General features: G+C 34.3%; 1 protein-coding gene across 8 annotated transcripts in view; it reads right to left on the reverse strand.

Annotated features, from left to right (window-relative positions):
- LOC105149251 (extracellular serine/threonine protein CG31145) overlaps positions 1-21809 on the reverse strand; it is a 318959-nt gene that overhangs the window by 228821 nt on the left and 68329 nt on the right. For 6 of the 8 annotated variants that reach the window (XM_087405143.1, XM_087405150.1, XM_087405154.1 and 3 more), the window contains one exon: positions 2824-6251. The exons of the other annotated variants lie outside the window; for them this stretch is intronic. In XM_087405143.1, the coding sequence (XP_087261269.1) occupies positions 2824-3275 (452 nt within the window). In that variant the 5' untranslated portion in view covers positions 3276-6251. The remainder of the gene's footprint in view (positions 1-2823; positions 6252-21809) is intronic. 8 annotated transcript variants of the gene reach the window in all.

The following is a 21809-nucleotide window of genomic DNA, read 5'->3' on the forward strand; positions in this document are numbered from 1 at the left end:
CTCTCCCTTATTTTAATAAATACTTTGCCAAAATTTTTTAGATTTAGATAAACATGCACACTCCTTTAGACTATTTAGAGATATTTTCCATCTCCTACAAGACGTTTTGCTATTGCGAGGAATCTAAAGTATCCTAGATGTACTATTGTATTAAATACGGATTAATAATATTAAAATAATTATATAATGATTCCAAATTTCATTTTAACTATCTATTCTGACACTTTGTTGCATCACAATTATTTATATTAAGAGTTGGGACTCTCTCTTGTACTAGCATGTACTAACAAGAAACAAATTTTAACTTAAAAGAATCCGCAATATAATTGCAAATTCGAACAAATATTTTATGAAATCTTTTGAAACGTTTATGATTAGTTTCTTTATATTATTAACTGAATTATTTTAAATACAAGATTTATTGCAAAATAGACCTAGCATTGTGGCTCTATATTCCTTTTATTTATTGTTTTCAATAAAACAAAAATAAGATTATCCACCGCATCTACGCCGCGTCTACGATTCTGGGATAAACTGAAAAAGAGTATATGGTATATTTACTAATTTAATTAGAATTGTATATGTGTAACTTTGTTACGTGCATAAGATACATATAATAACGCACACACACATAATAATGCACATACACATTATATGTAATATGATCCAACATAACATTTCATGATTTTATATGTCTACAAATATTAGAAAATTTAATTTTGAGATATTTTGGAAAAATGATCAACTACGATTTTATTTGCATTTTTTTGTAACCTATGAATGGTTACAAATAAAGCTACAAGTAAAACCCGTTTTTTTTTTACATTTTCAACGTACCTATTAATGCTTGAAGACTGTATATATATATAATTTGATACATAAAATTATAAATAAAATTATATTTCGAATTCCATCGTGAATTATCATATGTATTAAATGAGGTTAACCCAATAAATATAATATAACAAAAGTGAAATAAAATTTTGTTTAAGTTTTATTAAATATGCAATTCTAAGTGCTATCTTTGATAATTACATATCGTCACGGAAATAGGACGCCATCGGAATTGCAATCATTGTGCTTCCGTCATCACTGCATCACGTTCATAATGTCACTTTCATGTCTCAAAATGTATCAAAATAATATCAATAAAGCAAGACTTTGAACTTCATAAAAAATTATGTTATGTGTACATTTCAGTATTGTGAATAAGATTGAGAAAATTTAGAAAATGTGTGTAAAGATAAAAAGATACATGCTAAAATAAATAAGAGTCACTAAAATTTGATGAACAAGTAACGTCCCATTTTATTCTATTCTTTTGATAACAATGTCTCCAAAAGTTGAATTAATGAAGTGAGAATCATTCTAGAAAGGTGAAACAATAATGTGAGATCGAATAGACCAACAACAACCTTTGCGTTCTCACCACTTGATTATAACGAAATGTAATTCCAACGTTCCACGAAGGTGCCATGGAACATCGCGCACCTGTATCAACATTTCCGTTGTATGTGTGTGTACATGTAAATAAATACATACATGCACGCTGAGATTACGTATGTTCGTTCCGACTGTCATCGGTATAATTACGTTTGCAAACGGCAAACGCACTCGTGCATGCGACACCGACTCGCATTCCACAACTCCGTTCTCCCATTGTAGAAGAAAAGATAAAAAATTATACGTTGAAAAATTATATAAGTAGGCAAAGAATTAATAGAAATTAGACAAGAGTGATAAGTTTAAGGCTTACAATTAGTGAAAAGTATTTTATTATAAAGAAAAAAAACCTTCTGCTTCTGTTACCACATAAAAATAATTCTATTAACAATAAAAGATATAATTGAAAACATGAGAAGTTTAAAAATTTAGAAAATTTCAATTAAGTAAATAAATTAAACATTAGAAATATATAATATGTAATATATATATATATATATATATATATATATATATATATATGTGTGTGTGTGTATATATGTATATATCTAGCTTGATTAAAAAGTTTCCGGAATTCATTCAGAAAATTCAAAATACAAGTTTATTCATCAAAAGTGATATTGTCCCCTTCAAAGTACTCTCCAGCGACTGCAACGCACTTATGCCAGCGCTTGATCCAGCTCTCGAAACATTTCTGGAACTCTATTATTGGTATAGCCATCAGAGCCGTCTTCGATTTTTCCATTACCTCCTTTCGGCTGTTAAAACGCGTTCCCCACAGGTTTTTTGACTCGATCGAACAGAAAAAAATCACAGGGAGCCATATCGGGTGAATTCGATGGCTGTTGGATGGTATTCGTTGTTGCAAACTCGTTGTTGCAAATTCAACTCCATTTTTAAAACTGTAAAAAATCGAAAACACGCGCAGAGGTAGATGTACTCAAGACGGCGTAATTTTTACAAATGTCAAGCTATGGCGATAAAATTTGATGGAAATGTCAATGATAGATGTGGCAACCTAGCTAAAAAAAAGAACTCAAATCAGCTGATTCAGAGCATCACCTGGTGGTCTCTTCCGGAAACTTTTTGATCAAGCTGGTATATATATATATATATAATATTATATTTTTTGGTGACTTAAATATTTTATAGTAAAATTAATTGTTGCACGTAAATATTCTATAATTAAATCAACAAGTTGAAAATGAAAAGGATATTTAAGAAACATAAAAGCATAGCATATGTTTCTTATATGGATTCAATTGTTATAAAATGTAATTTCTGAGATCTTTTTTACAAATATTGACATTTTTTATATAATATTTTTTATTTCAATATTGTACTATATGATAAGAATTTACTTAATTTCGTTATACTCACTTCAATATCATCTTTCTCAATTCTCCGATCGTCGGATTATATTCTCTGTCCTCTCTGCTAATTATTGCCACTCCTTCATCAACGTTTACTGCATACCCGTTCACTATCAAGTCCATCAAATCCGAGAAATCATCATGCTTTTTTATTGATGACAATGACATTACTCCGCTTTTCTTTGATTTTTCAATAATGGGCGTTACGTCATTATTAGCCTGTTCGCGACTGCCGTTACCTCGTTGAAGAAATTTCCGACGGAAATTGTTGTAAACGGTATCAGTCTCCGGCGGATCACCGATTCGGACTCGAGCATGGCTGGGATTCAAATGATGGCCACTGTAGCCCAAGTCCATCTGTAAATCCATCACTAACAATAACGTGAACACGATGGCGAGTGCACTCAAACATAGAACCAACTTGTCACGAATACGAATAAGTCTAACATTTAGTCTCATTTTAGTATTTTTATTGGGCTTCTTGCTGATCGTTCTTCTATGTATCTTCTCTTTCTCCAATAATTTTTGCTCAATTAATGGCAACTGCGAATTATCCGATTGACAATATATAAAAATGATTTTTTAATCAATCATTGCTTATTTAAAACTTCAAGATTATCGATTTTTTTAAATGTGTGAGCATATATCTTAACGGATGAATTTTTTAAAATTTTTTCTGAATTTTTTATCTTTGTAATCGAATTCTTTATCTTATTAAGTAGGTTCATTAAGATGCTTTTTTTTCATGATCCGTTTTAAAATATACTATTAATAGTAATTGTAAATTTATAGTATATATTACCAAATTGATGATTTATAAGGAACAATTCAAAGGGGTTTTGTAAACTTCTTTGAATTAATTGTTGATGATATGAAATTTCAAGGTCTATTATCTTCAAGATAAGCAAATTATTAATATCTTTTTTTGTAACTTGATTTGTCAAGATCTCTTCAGAAATCTTTTATCTTAATAATTGATTCTTTCAATATTTTTTCGAATTCTTACACTTTGATTTGATATTTCAAGTTTTCACCAAAATCTTTTTCCTTATATATATAGATGGTTAACGAATTCTTCGGGCTTCTCTTAGAATATTTTTCAAAATTCGAACATTCTGTCACACTTTCAATGGATTCCACGATGGAGTCAGCTAGTAAAACTTTTTCGGAAATGTCTATTAGTATTTATGTTCAAAATAAAAAAAAATCTTGCAGATTTTAATATGTTCTTCTGGTGTTTCCGCGATCAACTGATGCTTCGCATAGTGATTTGGAATCATAAATTTATATTTCACGATCGAATCGCATTTATCAGCTGACCCGCTGTTATCGAATCCCGTTGACTCTTGACCCTGCCAGTCCTCTTCCAGTGGAGGTGATAGCTTGACTTTGCAAATACTATTGTTTCCTTTTCGCGCTTTCTTCCCAAATCCCTGAAGAGCTTGCTGAATATCCTTTGGAAGATAGCGTTTATGAACGATAGATTGATAAGGGAGAGGTATTGAATCTCTCGTAATTTGTTGAAGTCTTAAGGAAAGGATGGATGCTGCTTGATCATCAGTAATAATTAACAGTTTTCTTTTCACGAAAAAATTGTTCTAGATGATTCTTCTTCTTGTTGTAATAGCTCTTCCTTTTCCTTGATTGAAAAAATATATCTTTCACTTCAAAAAAAATGTTTTTCCGACCAAGAAAAATTATTCTGAACAATGTTTTTCGTTAATTGCTTTTTCAGAAATGCCTTGTCCTTCTTTAGAAAAAGAAATATCTTGCTTAGCTAAAAAAAAGGCTTTCCTAGGAGAATAAGGGCTCAACAAATTTTCTGAAATGCCCCTTTCTATTAACTATGATTGTGAAATTACAGGAATATCTTTCTCTTTTTCAACTAAAGATGTAAGATTCTTCTAGAAAAGAGTCATTTTGAATAATTCTTATTAACTGTAATTCTGGATCATTAGGAATGTCTTTTCTCTGTGAATTTTTCTAAAGAATTTTTGGGTGCTAATTGTGGAGTTTTACGAAAATCTTTCTCTATTAAAATATGTTTTCTTCAAAGACACTCTTTGATAATTTTAAATCCTTTTGTAAGTTTATTTTCGTTAATTGTATTAGTAAACCAATTGAAATTTTTTTTTGCTAATAAATTGCCGACCATACTTTGATTTATTAAATATTGACTCTTTTTGATATTATTTCTTGTCAGCCATGCATTTTTTTGAATGTATTTCTTTAAGAATAATTTAGTTTTTTCAATATTTTTCATTGGAAAATCTCATTAGATATATTCCTTTGGATATCCTTTGGTGACGATAAATCTTTCTTAACATATTTTTCTGTCAATTATTTTTTACAATCTGTTTTCATCAACAAATATTTTTCTGCATTCTTCTTTGACAACAGAAGATTTTTATTAACGTCTTTATTGGTCCCCTCGTCCTTCAATAAAGAATCATGATGATTATTTCTTTTCTGTTGTATTTTTCTGATCAAATATTTTAACTGGTTTTTCTCCTTCAGCTAATAATTCTTCTTCTTGAATATTTTTGTTCCATTAATAATGAACTGTCCTCAATATCTTCTTGCAACAATCATGAGTTTTCCTGTATATTCTTCACTAGCTCTGGACTCTTACAATTTCTTTTAGCTTTCTTTTGAATATTTTTCTTTTAAATATCTTCCTCTAAATTTTTTCTTATATTTTCTTTTTGTAATATGAAACTTTGCTGATTGTTTGTATTGTCCAATAATGCTTTCTTTAAATATTGTCCCTCAATGACAAAAACTCTTCTTGAATATCTTTCTTCACATCTAGATACCGCTCGGTATTTCTCTTCACCGGGATAGATCTTTAATAGCAATCTATCATTTTATTTTTCGTCATCTTTCTTGAATACTTTCTTTAAAAAGCTTTTCGTCCTTTTAAGTCTTCCAACATAATCTATTGTTAATCAATCGTCAATCGATAATTCAAAGGATGTGTCTGTTATTATCTTTCTAAAGTTCTTTGACTCCTTGTTGTCATTGTTTTCATTTTCAAATTTTCTTTTCAATCTATATTCTTCGCATTTTAAATTCAATTTACATTTAAATTTTTCCTGTGACTTTCTACGATTGTATGCGTTATCTATATATATCGAGCGGTCGACAGTTATCGTGTTGCTGCAACTTGCACTTACGAAACATCTCCCATCGGCCAGAGCTCGGGATATTCACAAAGAAAAACTAAACATTACAATATATTGGCGTATTATTATTTTGCAAGCACAGATTTTTAAAACTGGTCACTCGAGGCACTTTTACCGTGCTTTAAGCACTCACGAAAAAATATGCCAAAGGAATATATCATATAAATAATTAAACGGTTAATTAAAAAATTAACTGACTTTCAAGAAAAGTACGTGACACCGCGACACTGCGTTCTCACCGTCACATCACCTAAAACAAAAAAAGAATACATTATTGCTATATGAAAAATTATATAAAAATTAATATATATAATAAATAATTTAACAAAAAAAAAGAAATTATTTCTTATAATATTTACAATACAATTTTTAAATTGCAAAATACTCTATCACGTTAATTTTGAGAATTTGAAATTATAATTATAAATTTTGAAATAAAATAAAACTTTTCCACATGTATAAATCATAGTTATAGCATGATAAGTATTAGGTATAGTAAAAAGAAATCCATTATTTTTTCAATAGATGTCTTTAATAATCTGTATCACGCGTAGACGAGATACAGATTACCACCTAATATTATACTAAAAAATTAAAATACCTTTTTTATAACTTTAGCCTCAAATTTTTCAAAATTTTATTAAAAATACTTTAAAAGTCAAGTCAAAATCTTTTTAATTATGCATCATAGGAAAAAATATTTTAAATGAATATCATCAAATTTAAAGAAACCTACCAAAAACTGCGAACATTTACATTATTATTTTATTAAAAAATTTAGAATTGTTTCTTTTGCTTTTTTTTTTAACGATCAAAATAATATCCTGTCTGCTACTCAAAAAAATCTCAATGCCGCGCGCCGTTTCAAAGGTTATTGCAAAGCGTCCCGCTTTTCACGCCGTCTTTTTTTACTGTTATATTAAAACAATCCATACCAATTTTCATTAAATCCAAATAAAACCTACCACGATTTTCATATGAAAATCAATATAAAAATCGGTTATACAATTACTTTTAAATACATGTCAACGGTCGTTAGCCGTTCTTGCAAACGGCTGCCTGAGTGCACTGAATCCGTTGAACCTCGGGCCCTTCTCAATAGATTAAAAAATTTGTCTTATTGTTTTTGATAATTTTAAATAGAAAATCTTGTAAAACTTTACTTAAAATACTTTGTACACATAATTTTTATTCAAAATTTCTCGAAAAGAAAATGTCTATGGTTTAACTAAAATTTTTTTTATTATACAATAATAATGTGTGCATGCTGATTACTGATGTATTGCATTGCGATACATCGTCGTGATTATATGATGAACGGAGCATGTAATTCAAGCCGATAATAAGACTAGCCAGCGCTATTTTTACGACGACGCGCAGCAGCATTCGCCGCTTTTATATCATTCTATCATCGTTATTATCATATATGTTGTACTTGCTATTTTGATACTTATATCGTGCTAAATAACATACAAAATCGAGTATATATACAAATAATATAGCGTTACGTAACCACTTGTTTTACTCTTGCTGCAATCACTTGTTTTTTTCCTTTATTTAGAATAATAATTAACTAAGTTTTACATATATCCGTATGTATAATCATATATCATCTAAATTACATCTACATATATGTATCTAATACGTAATTTGCAACAATAAATGCTTATATTAACTGTATTTTATCTAATCTAAATATTTTTATAATTATTTTACGAAATAGAATAAATGAAATTATTTACTCTTTATACGTATATAGATAAATAATGTTACTAAAATATTTTGTAAATAAATACTATAATAGTATTATAGACGCGATAAAATGAATAATATAATAATTCCGTGATTTTAATAATTTACTTAATAATATTAATAACATTGGATCGTGTGTTTTCGCATTTGTCAGTAGAATTTCAATTCTCCTAATTGCTAATTAATTAGCGAACGCTAATGAGAGGCAAAAGGACCGGAAACCTCAATATCATCAAGAGCTAGTCATGTTATTTAAAAAACGCAATAACGTTTTCCATGTAGATAAATAAATGGAGTTTTCAAATCCCACGCGCACTTTTCTTCCACGCGGAGGAACATTAATGATCGGATATGAGTATATACGGTATAATCTTTATTATATCGGAATCGGAGGACACGCAGAATTTCAATGGCTTCAATTCCGGGGCAACAACCAGTCGGCTTTTATAACGAGATCTTGGTTCGCATTACGCGATATAAGTATCTGTTCAGATCACGGATTCCGAAGAAACGATCGTTCAAAGATTGCCAATCGCTTCGATAAATAATATCAATTTAGAGGTAACTAATTATTTTCCAAACGTGAACACACGCGCGGTTTTATCCCTTTCACACCATCATTCTATTAAAAATTATTATGCACATTTTCTAGATAATATTTACAAAAAAAATCATTATATCAATATATTTTTAACATATTCATAATATTTTTAATTATTTTTAATTATGACATATATTTTTATTTATGACAATTTTATTTTCATTTTCATTTGAACTAGTTCAGCTCAAGTAATCCTTTTGTGTTAGAGGCTTCCTACAATAAGTCATTACATAAGCTTAAGTAAGAAACATAATATAAGCCGTAAGAAATCAATAACAGTCAAATGTAAAGAATAGGCGACTATGATCGATTAATTTCCTTAAAACTTAGATAAATAAAACTTAGCTTGTTGTAGAAAGCCTATAATTAATTTTATAAAAATTTTATAAACATTTTTCACCATTTTTACACATCATATGAATTGCTTTCAGACCATTTTAAGATCGTTCATATCCGTTTCTTTACACTCCCAAGCGTTCACAGTGTGAATCGCGAAGAAACAATGATGAGTATACGTGAGTATGCGTATAAATATTTTTAAGGATATCGATTCTAAAGGTGCCTTTTCATGCCGACACTTGACACTCATTTTCAGCATCAAAATAAATCACGTGATAGAAATTGACGAATATCAAACGTCAATTTTGATCACGTGACTCGAGCTTTTCAGCATGAAAATCTTAATACTCGTTTTTCCACTGATAAACGACAATATACATATGCACATGAGTACTTTTGAATGGATTGAGCGATTTTCAATACTTCTTTTTTTGACGTGTGTGAGAACTTTAATTACATTCCTCTTTTACTTAATTTCGTCCAATACGAAAGAGGCACGTTAAAAAAGTTATACATTTATTGTACATATTAATTACCACATCAATTTTAAATTATGCAAACAAAAAAGTATCATATAATATTTTTTTTTAGATATTTTATATAAATATAAATAAATTGAAATAGAATTTATGTACACAATAGCATAACTCCAATAATTACACTGCGAGAGGATTTACGCCGCAGAAATCAGAAAGAATAGTAAGGATAATTTACATACAACCTATCTATAAACAGATTATGCGTTTTGCAAGTTTTCTCCATGTCCAGATCCATTCTTGGAATGTCAACGTTTCGTGAATCTTGCAGTCCACTTCATCAGGGCGAGGAGCAGCCTGATACTGAGCTGTTCCTCTAAGCCGTTCCTTTTTGTTGATTTGAGAATTGTAGTGATGGAAAAAAATGGAAAACTCCTTTTTCTAGATGTTCTTGTCTCTAAGAAAGCTGACGGTACCTTAGGCCATCAAATGTACAGAAAACCAATACACATAGATAGATACCTACATGTCGAGTCGCACCACCACCCAGCATAAAAATAGTCTGCAATCAATTCACTTGTACATAGAACTTTTACCATCTCTGACAAAGAGCACCTATAGACAGAACTCAATTACTTAAAATTAGCCTTACAGAAAAACAAACACGACAAAAAAAACATAATCAAGACAATCAAAAAAAATGCAAACAAGACAACGTTTTTGACATACAATCAGACGAAAGGATCCGATCCATTCTCCCATATGTCGAAGGAACAATAGATCAGATTGGCAGGATATTAAACAAATAACATAATATTCGAACTATCTTAAAACCACCCAAAAAGATAGGACAAATATCTTAAGAAATTCTAAAGATCATCTCCACTCAGCTCCGCAGGAATATACAAAGTACCTTGTTTTTGCGGGCATGTATACATTGGAAAAACCGGGAGAATGATCAACCAACGGATAAAAGAACGTGATGTCAGGCTAAAACATGTCACGCAATTAGCATTATCAGGAAAGTATCACAATATCGAAACAGGACATCAAATACTGTTTGGCAAAACGACCACAATAGCCAATATTACATCATATCTTCCAAGAAAGTATAGAGAAGCCATAGAGATATAAAAACATAAATAACTGTGAGAAGAAAGTATAGAGAAGCATAGAGATAAAAAACATAAGAAAATAACTACACATAAATAAAATATGGAAAACCATTCTCCCGGTTATTGAAGACCGATTTCCCCCATCTCTCCCCCCCCCTCCCCTACACACAATTCTCTTCTCCTTCCCCCCCCACCACTAAGTAGCATAATATAAAAAAAAAACGGCCCGGAGGAATAGCTCAGTATCAGACTGCTCCTCGCCTTAATGAAGTGGACTGCAACGTTCATGAAACGTTGGCATTCCAAGAATGGATCTGGACACGGAAAAAACCTGCGAAATGCATAATCTTTATATAGAAAGCACCCGTGGAAGCGTCAAGAATATATAACCTATCTATTATTTATGCCTTTATTTTATATTGGTACTATATTATGATTTCAATTTAATTAACTGAGTATATAAGAATCAACGAAGCAAGTTGTCGAAGAACATTAATTCTTCCCTGCTGCAAATTCCTATAGGGAATTTTCCTATGAATTTATCTAACCATGGTAAATTTGACAGGTCATGGGAACCTTTTATCTTGCTATAAATTCCCATGGATTTTTTCATGGATTCCTATAGAGGACTATAAGGGACTGCGCACAATGATAAGAATAGGGAACAGAAAAAACAGAGAATTTCAACCTATCAGAAACTGTGTTCTATAATACATGATTAATAGGTTGAAATTCTTATTCCCTGTTGCCTATTCCTTTCATTGTGCGCAGCCCTTAAGATTTTGTAGGAGCTTGTATAGTATAAATAATTGATGACAACAGAAAAAAAATATTAGGGCGCTCCTTGTCTCGAGCTCAGACCTGATCTCTCCTCCGAGTTGGTAAACTTCCTGTCACTAAGCCATACAGCTCTGACGCTGATAAGTAACAGTGTCTATGAGTTGTTTGCTTACCATCGCCAGAAGATATTCAAATTAATGATTATTCCGGAACATATCGCCTCGAATGTAGGCATTCGAAATAATCCGCATCAAAGCACATCAGATACAATAATGATATAACAGTGAAAATGATTCAATATAGAATACAAAGATCGGAACGCAATACAATCAAAGCTTACGGTTCGCGATACCGGTAACATCAGATACGTGCAACGAAAACTCCGCCATGATGGAATTTTTACTCTTCGGTATTGAGCGTAACGGGTAGAAAACAAAGTTTTATAATTGGTCGCCGGTACTCGGAACGATTTGTTTTTACAGTCACGGCAGTTATCACCGTCATCACCGGGATAACACGTCATGATTCGGTCAAATTCCCATTGGCTCGGTGGAGCCAAAGGGTTATACACAAGAACGATTTGGCCGACTTTGGCCAGTCGCTGGACAACACGCCATTTTGGACGTTATTGAAGGGTATGCAAGTAATCACCAAACCAAGACCTCCAAAACCTTCGGTTATTTATTGAACCATTTGCCAACGCGAAAGTCTATTTTCGTTTAAGTCAAGCATGCTTAGTTCGGCGGGAGCGATAAGATTTCGCCAAAAAATGACCGACAGTCAGAGCGTGATAATTGTCGAGTTAATCGGAAATGGGAGCGATCGAGCGTGAATTAAGGCACGCCTCCGACAGAGGAGCGTGGATATCTCTTCAAAAGTTAGCGTATGGCCAATGCATCATTTTAAATGATGTTTGACACTTTTAATGCCGGCCTCCCACAGGCCGCCGAAGTGCAGCGACGCAGAGGGTAGGAAGTGTCACGCAGTTCCATCTGCAGCGAGTCGGTTTCGGAAGTTAGGATCACGAATTGCTTTTGCATGTGCATTGGACAATTCGCGATTGGCGCTGTGAAACGTAATTCCGTTATCGGAATACATGGACATCAATAATCCTCGGAGAGAAATCGTTGATACGCTGCGATAAAGATAGGAGAGATATAATCGCTGACGAGCTCTAAGTGTAGAGCTTTGGTCGTGAGGCATACGAATAAAGCGATATAGGCCTTTTACGATTTATGCCCTCGACCGGGAGTCGTTCGAATAGCGATCGGATCTGCATAATCCATGCCGATATGAACAAAGGCGCGAGCGATTCGATTGACTCTCGCAGCCGAGAGGTCGCCCATGAGTTCGACGGGCATGGTGGCGCGTTCACGCGTGCATGATATGTACTTATAAAGAACGGATCGAACAGTGACGCGGAGAATCGAGAATTCGTGTCGCAATGATGCGAGAGTTAATTGAGAATCGGCAACGTTCGAAGATGATGGCGCTAGATAATGAGGATCAACAGCGGGTGCGCGCGTAAGACGATGGGATTCCTCGTCGCTTCTGGGAGGCAAGCTCAACAGAGTCTTCCTCGAATGCGAATAAATCCATCCTCGTCCATAAGGATTGAGAACAAAGAACGGGCTCGTCTTCGATACCAGGCACTTATGATTTAGAGTCGCGATCTCATTCGGAAACATGTTGGATTGCATGGCCAGTAGCGTTTGGCGTTCTGAATTTCTTCGGGGAGCAAAGTCGCGATATTCGCTTGCGGATTTTTAGAGCGTCGATTTAGAAACCGTACAAATAAGCGGTAGTTCGTAACAATTTTGGCCACGAAGAATAACGCGACACAAAATCCCAATTGGGCGTAGCGTGCAAGGCACATATCGGAGGCTCTGAACATTGTTCGAGAGAAATATCGAGAGGTACGAGTTCGGCCAGAACTCGGGAGAATGCAACCATGGAGGGCCTGATCACCATAAAGCATGTGTCTTGAAAAGATCAGGAGCGAGACCGCGAGACGCGTAGTCCGCGGGATTGGTGTACGTCGGAACATGACGCCATGAAACTCCAGAAAGGAATGATTACACCGAAATGCGATTGGCGACGAAGGTTTTCCATCGGAAAGGTGATTCAGCCAGGTAAAGGTGGAGTCCATCCAGTAGTGACACTCGAAATTCGGAAGTTGGAGCGCTGGACACGTGAAATACATCAAGCGAGCGAGAAGCAACACAGCGAACAACTCCAATCGCGAGACGCTGATTGTTTTAAGAGGGATCACTTTTGATTTGGCGGCGAGAAGAAAGACGTGATTGAGTCGTCCATATTAACGGTACGAAAATATACTGCGAAAGCCGCAGTCGATGCGTCAAAAAACCCGTGAAGGGCGCAGTGTAGAGTATGAGATCCGTAAATAGTCCAGCGCAGAATGCTAATGACATTGAAACACGGAAGTCGTTGATGATAATCGGACTAGCAATCAAGAAGTTGGCTAGGAATTTCATCATCGCACCGGCATTGGAGGGACCACAGTTACTGCATAAAAATTTTGGCAGTAATACTGACGGGAGTAGCCCATCCTAAAGAATCGAAAAACTTAGTGATGATCGACAGAATGGCTCGTTCGAGTGATGATGGTATTATGCGGAATTGAAAGATACCTAGTTTAGGATTCCAGAGTATTCCTAAGACATTAAGGTTCTTGTTTTGAAGAACCTTATGAGTGACTAAACCATGATCCGCGGGACAATAGAGCGATGACGTTGCTCACCCGAGAGCTTTTCGAAGGCGAAAGCCTCCTTTCTTTAGTAACTTAATCAATTGATCGCGTGTTTGAACAAGAATCTGCGCCAAAAGCGCAACATAGGTTTGATGACGTAAAACGGAAACCGCGAGCGGAAATTCGGCACCTTCATCGTCTATGAGTTGTTTTAAGATCCGAAGGGCTAAGTAGGGAGTGGCGGCTGTGCTGTAGGTAACGGTAAGAAGGTAGTTATCTGTAATTGGTCCACCAGAGGTAGGTTGCCACACAATGCGCTGATAGTAGGTGTCTCGGGAGTCTACTAAGATTTGTCGATATATTTTGGCGATATCGTCGGTAAAACAGCGCCACTGCATTAGGACAGTAGCTAAATCCCTCTGAAGTTTAGGACCAATGTGCATATGGTCATTTAACGATGTCCCGTTTGTGCGACATGAAGCGTTAAAGATCATTTGTAAGCGTGATTGCACTGCTGTTACGTAAGACAACGTGATGTGGAATATAATAAGTTTGCTTTGACAATTTCTGTCGGTAGGCTTTTGGTCATATAATCGAATGTTTCGTACTCTGCGAGAAATTCGCGATACTATAAGCGTTAATTGGGTCTCAAATTAAGCGTTGTTCCAAGCGATGAAAGCTCGAAACAGCAATAGAGCGCAATTCACCTATCGAGATAAGTAATCCGTTTTTAAACGGTAGACGGACGACATAGCGTTCTTTCGGTGTACGGGAATATGTGGCTCGGAAGTACTCTTCGCACTGGTGCTCCTCAGAGTTCCGAGGAGCTTTCTGAGGCACTTCCTCAATCTCCCAAAAGTGACGAAGATCGCGATCGAGAGTTTCAAGAATAACTCCGTGATGCGCAAGTGCGGAAATTGACTCAGTAGTCGGAAACGAGGCTATTGGTCCAGAAAGAATCCAGCCGAGAATCATATTTTGCGCGGTAGGCTCATGTTCGGAACCTTTTCAAACACCATCGAGAACGTGCATGCCGAATAGATCTGCACTGATTATGATATTGATCGGATTCGAACTCATAGAATCGTGACCGGCCAGTTTGAGTCCTACGACGTGTTTCCAATCATACGCGGTATCGATTCGATTCGGTAAATATTTGGTTAATGATCGAAGTATAAACGCGGTCATAGTATAAGTAGGTCCGTCGCGAGTAATCGTAATTTGGACGCACGACGGACTACATTTCGTTAATGCCGGTAATGAAAACGGAGCGATTAATTCTCGAAAGGCATATGCAATTTGAGCAAACGATTCGGAGATAAACGTAGAGACGGACCCTTGATCCAGGAGCGCGCAAACAGTGACAAAATGTTTATGAGGCAAATAAATTCGCACGCGCGGTCGCGAGCAAGATTTTGAAGATGCTACGGTTTTCATAATAAGTGCGTAGCGACGGCGGTTACATTCTCGCTACTCGTGGGTGCGGACGTTGACGGTTGTTTAGTGTCAACAGGCTTAACGGAATTATTATAATGTAACAACGTGTGATGCCGTTTACTACACTGTCGACACGTGTGAGAATTTGTCTTTCATAGCATGCTTCGTACTGAAACAGTTCACACAGCGTTTCTGATTCTTAATGAATTCAAAACGTTGGGATAGAGTTTGCTTGAAAAACGTAAAACATTGATACAATAGATAGTTTGCTTTGCGTAATGGGCACAAGAACGGAACGGTAGACACGATGTAAGGCGAGAGTTTTCCTTTTGGAGGTCGTCTGTGACTTCTCCGTTGCATTCGTGGGTGCAATTGCGTCGAATGTGAGATGCGAGAAATTGATCAAATTCGCGATAATCTACAGTATCTCCGAGTTTAAGTTCCCAAGCTTTTCGCGATAACTTATCGAGCTTTTGTGCAACCAGAAAAGCCAATCATCCCAATGTTTAGTAGCACAACCGAGATTACTTGAGTCGCTTTATTGGTTTGATCGCAAAGTGTGCGAAGATCGTTGGAAGTTTCTGTCGTAAGCGACGGTAAATTGAAAAGTGATTGTAAATGTATCGTGATAAGGCGACGTTTATTGTCGTCGGGAAACAAGAAATATTCCACGCGATAGTGAAATTATCATTGATTATCCCGAGATGATCAAAGATTACTTGCATCGCCCTTCATACATGAACACAAATAATGCATGCGCTCGACATTCGTTACTTTGATCATCATGGATCATCGATTTAAATTTGTCGCGAAAGCTTTCCCATTTGTCGAAATTTCCGTCGAAGGTCGGCAGATTGATTCTCGGAAGATGCGACGATGACCGGAACGATTAAGACCACTTACGTCATGTGCAGCGAAATTTGCGGACTTCGTGACAGTCCAGTACCTCAGCCATGTAGTCGGCAACTTCGTGGTCCTCACATGTCAGGAAGTAGTTCTGGATGAAGTACGCATGGATTGCCTTTACTTTCACGTCCGCCAGCGTAATTTTGCAATCCAACTCCTGGAATTTGGCGAAGGTCTCCTTGAGGCGTTATGTCACGTCATCTTGGCTTGTCCCAGCTTCTTAAAATTAGTGAGTCTGCGAGATATGGCGCCCATCTGCTAGTTCTGTATATTCATCGTCGAGAAACGACATGATTTCCAACGGAAAGGTACCGGAATGTTCGAGAATAAAGCAAACAATAACTTTCCTTCACGACGATCCGACTCGAAGGACCAAAATATATTTATGTGTTTGTGACACTGGTGTCACAAATCATCTTATATGGAAGATTCGCTCGCCAAGACGGTGTATAAATAACGACGATTCTCTTTGTTGTAACAATTCAAAATTTATTGTTGAGTTGAATCAAGATTTATTCGAAGCAGGCGGTAAGCGTTACTCATAATCCGATAATTAATGCGTTCAGTTAGAAGCGTGCACAGGTAATTCGCACTTGATACGAATCGAGTAACTTCTCACAGCTGTGCGAAAGAAAGTGTATTGCGAGCAGTAACGAGACCGGCAAATCTCGCCAGAGATTCAAATAATTCTCGCGCTGAGAGCTCTCGCGATATGTGTATACTCAAAACGTTACATGACAAAGGCAGCGTTAATACACGACAGAACTTCGATGTGGTGCACTTAATAATTCAAGAAAAAGCGTTACGAATGAATAGCGATAGATAATCCGTATTGATCGGGATCGGGAAGCGAACTGAATGTTCACACGCGGATCGCGTGTGCGCGATTGTCAACTTTTCAGATGTCGCGCAAAGGGGGTCGCGTGTCATCTGAGATAGATAGCGTGATTAGAGCAGAAGCGAAATATCTGCATATTTTGAACGGTGACGGCTCGGTATCTATGAGCTATTTGCTTACCATCGCCGAGAAGATATTCAAATTAACGACCATTCCGGAACACAAGTATTTTCACGCAAATTATATAAAATTACCGGCTTTTACCGGCCATAACCGCAACCCTTATTTAAATGATTCGGAAGTAATAATTCAAAATAAAGCTATGTATAATTATAAATAAAAACAATTATAAACTTTATTTATTAAAATATATAAACATTAAATTAATGTAGCTGAAATACTAAATCTATTTTTTTTTGTTTAAAATCATATTTTCTGTCCGATTTGGTAGCAATTATCAGTATAGGATGGTCATTGATTAGTATATGCAGCGTGGAATTCTGACCATGTTTTTTTAATATTTACATAAACTCAAATTTCTGCCTTGACCATATCCATCGACATATCATCATCTATATTTGTAATCATCTATATTGATCGTAACCGCGCGTAATTTGTAAGAATTGATTAATCACATTCGAGTATTTCCCTCTCATTCAATTGTAAAAGAGGAATGCTCGACTTAATCGATTCTTACAGATAACGGCATACGGCACATGATTACGGTATAAATGTTTTCTAAAAGTTGAATCTCTGCTATGCGTAATTGTACTGCCATCACAAATATCGTTCGGCGCATCCGCGCGCGCGCATACATTTTAAAAAGATAGATTTCCATAGTAAATTAAATTTTGGATGTGAAGTGCTCTGTAATTCCACACTAGTTGACGGGCCTGATTATGATAGTTACATAATATAACTAACAATAAATGATATTTCCTTGAAGAGACTAAAAGTGCAGTGATAAAAAGATTCAGCACAGAAACAGCACATTATAGATCTTTATCGCCCACAAGGGGATTTGTGTTGCCGAGTCAAGATGCGCTTTTTAAAAGAAGGGTGGATATCAACTGTGAAATAATGTGACTGTAATGGGGCTGCGCGTTGCGAGAGTGGCCATTACAGTTATCGCGAAGTCGCGTCATAAAGGCGACGATGCAAGTTATTATATATATGTATAAATGTATTTTGCGCGCACACTTGTATGTGTGTTACATATATGACATAACATACAATATATAAATAAGGGAAAAAGCATACTACCAACTGCATAATTCAATACCTCTATACAGTCACTATGCTTCGAGACAAAATTTTCGAGACATATATATTTTCAATTATTATGTATATTGTATATTTTTCTTTCTTAAAGCTGTCAATATCGGTTTTATTAATTACATAACTATTTCATATAAAGCACCTCTTATAAAAATTTTACATCATTTTTACACTTCATATGACCAATTTTAGCTTGTCCTTGCTCATTTCTTGCACTCTCAAGCATTCGCAGTATATCATGAAGGAAACGATGACGAATATACGCGAGTATGCGTATATTTATTGCCCGTTTCCAATACTCATTTTTTCACTGATAAACGATAATGTAAACGCAAAAATGCACATGAGTACTTTTGAGTAGATTGTCCATTTTCAATACTTCTTCTTCAGATGATGAGTGAGAACGTTAATTATATTCCTCTTTTACTCAATTTCGTTCAATATGAAAGAGGCATATATATATTTATCGTATATTAATTACAACATCAATTTCAAATTAGACTAAATTAGATTAAAAGGTATCATTATAATATTTTTTTAGATATTTCACATGATTACGAACAAATTAAAATAGAACTTATACAATATTGTAACTCCAATATTTACGCCACTCGAGGATTTATGCCACAATACTATGGTTTAAGAACTCAAAATTTTGGCCAAACAATCATTTTTTCGAATTTTTTAATAAGATATTTTATGTATAGAATTTGAAAGATAACATGCCAGTAATCAAAGAACTTATATCAATTTTTCTATATTTAAGTTCTTATACCCAATTGTAAAATACGTTAAGAAATTAATATTTATTTACAAGGCTTTTACACATTCATATTGCAAGTATTTACTACACTATTGTATAAAAAAATTAGTAATCAAAATTTATATACAAAAATTATTTATTATACAAAGAAAAATTAAATAATATACAACATTAATGCAAATTTACGTCTTGTAATGATAAAATAATAATTAATATAACCTGTAAAATATCGCTTGATTCCGTTGACATAAATTCATATGACATTTTGTAAAATGTTTCTTTGTGATCAGTTTTATTCAAAATCTAGTTATCAGAGGCTACCGGAGCAGAAAAAGACATGCCTACAAAGTATAAATAATTATTATTTATTCTTTTTAGGCATCATTTTAATTCTTAAAATACTTTGTCTCGTTTTGTAAAGTAAACGCCACACCTAGAATGGCATACCCAAGCCAACTTTAATTGCTTAGAACATTCATAAAAATGAACATATTTAAAAAAATTGTTTTTCGATCAAAACGCTAGACAAGGAATATAGCGGTATCAAGCAAATGTATAATATAATACATATCCTTATTAATATAAAAAGTTATAAGCTATAAAATAAACAATAGTTTAGAAAAAATTTGGTTAAAAAATTCTTATTTTTCGTACATAAGTTTTAAAAATATTTTTAATATTCATTTTGGAAAATAGAAATTTTGAACTTTCAAGAAAAAAATTGCATTATTATATTTTTTTAAAAACATTATATAAAAAAATGAAAATGAAGAAAATTTGAAATTTATTTTGGAAAGAAAACATATATTTTCTGTTATTGAATAATAAATTGAAACAAATGAAGCGAATATATAAATAAAAAATTTATTATAATTATAAGTAATTATATTGCATAAATGTGTGTGTGTGTGTGTGTGTGTGTGTGTGTGTGTGTAATATATCTTTTTGAATCCTAGCTGTCTGAACATTTTTTTCTCAATAATGCCATGTTTCTGAGATAAAAAGTTGTAACGCTTTATTTCGAACATCCGGTATGCATGTATATATTAGGTGTATAAATAAGTTTCCGTCATTTTTAATCAAAAAATTGAGCATTTATTGTGAAAGAACGATACATAATGTTTTATTGAAAGTATTGTCCATCGCTAGCCACTACTTTTTGCGTTTGGCACGAATCTTCATTCAATAATGCTTCCAATTCCGCGTCTTCGTACACTTTCGGCCTTCCGTTACGTTTTTTGTCTTCGACGTCAAATTCACCATTCTTAAATTTTTGAAATTCACGACAACTTCTCTCACTTAAGGCAGCCTCACCATATGCTTCTACAAGCAATCGATGAGCCTCAGCTGCAGATTTCTTCAAATTAAAGAAGTAAATCAAAAGTTCCCGCAAATGACGCTTATTCGGCTCAAAACTCGGCATTTTCGCACAAAAAAAAATATATGATGCTGATACAAAATCGCTAGTATTTCAAGATTATGTTGTTGACAGATGTCCAACCTTACGATATAATGTTTTACATCTGACAATTTTAACCATAGCTTGCTAGTGGCGCCGTCTTTTGTCAAACGGCGGAAACTTATTTGTACACCTAATATATATATATATATAGGGTGGGCCATCTATTGGTACGTTTTTGAATTTCGTCGTATGGCAACACCGAACGAGCTACAGACCCGAAATTTTGACAGTTTATTAGTCATACCGTCCGCGGCACGAAACAACATGTTTTCTCTTGAAGAGCGTTTTGAAATTTTAAAAACTTATTTTCAAAGTCAGTGCTGTGTCGCCGAAACTGTACGAATTTTGAAAAGAAATATGGGTCGTGATAGAGCACCCACCGAAGGAGCTATACGCAAATTGGTGAGGAAAGTTCGTGAGAAAGGGATGTTAGTGGATGACATTATATTACGACTGTTTTGAGTGAAATTGGCGCCGAAGTAGTCCAAAATGTCATTAATAATTGGGGTGACCGAATGGCATACTGTAAGGCCAGTAGAGGGAGCCACATGAACGAAATCGTTTTTCATTCTTGACGCGGATACTTTTAGCTTCACAACAAAAAAAAATTAATAAAAAATATCAATGTATGCTCATTTGATCGCATTTTTAAAAACGTACCAATAGATGGCCCACCCTGTATGTGCATACTGGATAAAAATGTTCAGACAAAAGCTAGGATTCAAAAAGATCTATTTACTGACCTTATTAGTTTGACTTTGGGTGGCGTCGTCAGGTCAAGAACACGCCGATTTTTTATAATAAAATGGAACACCCTACTTTTGATTCCAGAATCTAATAGCCGATGTCGAGTGTTTTCCAAAACACAATACAGTTAATTTTTATTAAGAACTTTTTATGATGAGATTATTTCTCTTATTTTCATTTTTGCATTAAAGATTCATTTTTACATAAAAATGAAAATAAGAGGTACAATTTCCAATGGCTTTGATTTTGACAAATAATATCCAGGACATAATTCTGAACAACATTCAAGAGGATTTAGCCGTCGATCGGACACCTTGAACAATGTTACTGCTGATAGTACTGTAACTTTACGAGTTATAGAACTTGACGTAAAGTATTTAATGAAAAAATATTTTATTATAGTTTTTTGAAAAGCTCTCAAGATAAGTTGTAAGAACATGCAATGAAAAATTGCAAAAATTGTAAATGATATCATCTTAAAATTTGAATATCACGATTCCCTAACTTAAAAGTGACAATGAAAGAAATAGAAGGGTTCGGGGAAATAGACGCTGTTCAGAATGTGTTAATTGTTAAAAAAATATCTCTCAATATAAAAGTTAAA

Source organism: Acromyrmex echinatior, chromosome 1 (assembly GCF_024713525.1).
Source record: "Acromyrmex echinatior isolate Ae372 chromosome 1, ASM2471352v2, whole genome shotgun sequence".
Classification (NCBI taxonomy): domain Eukaryota; kingdom Metazoa; phylum Arthropoda; class Insecta; order Hymenoptera; family Formicidae; genus Acromyrmex; species Acromyrmex echinatior.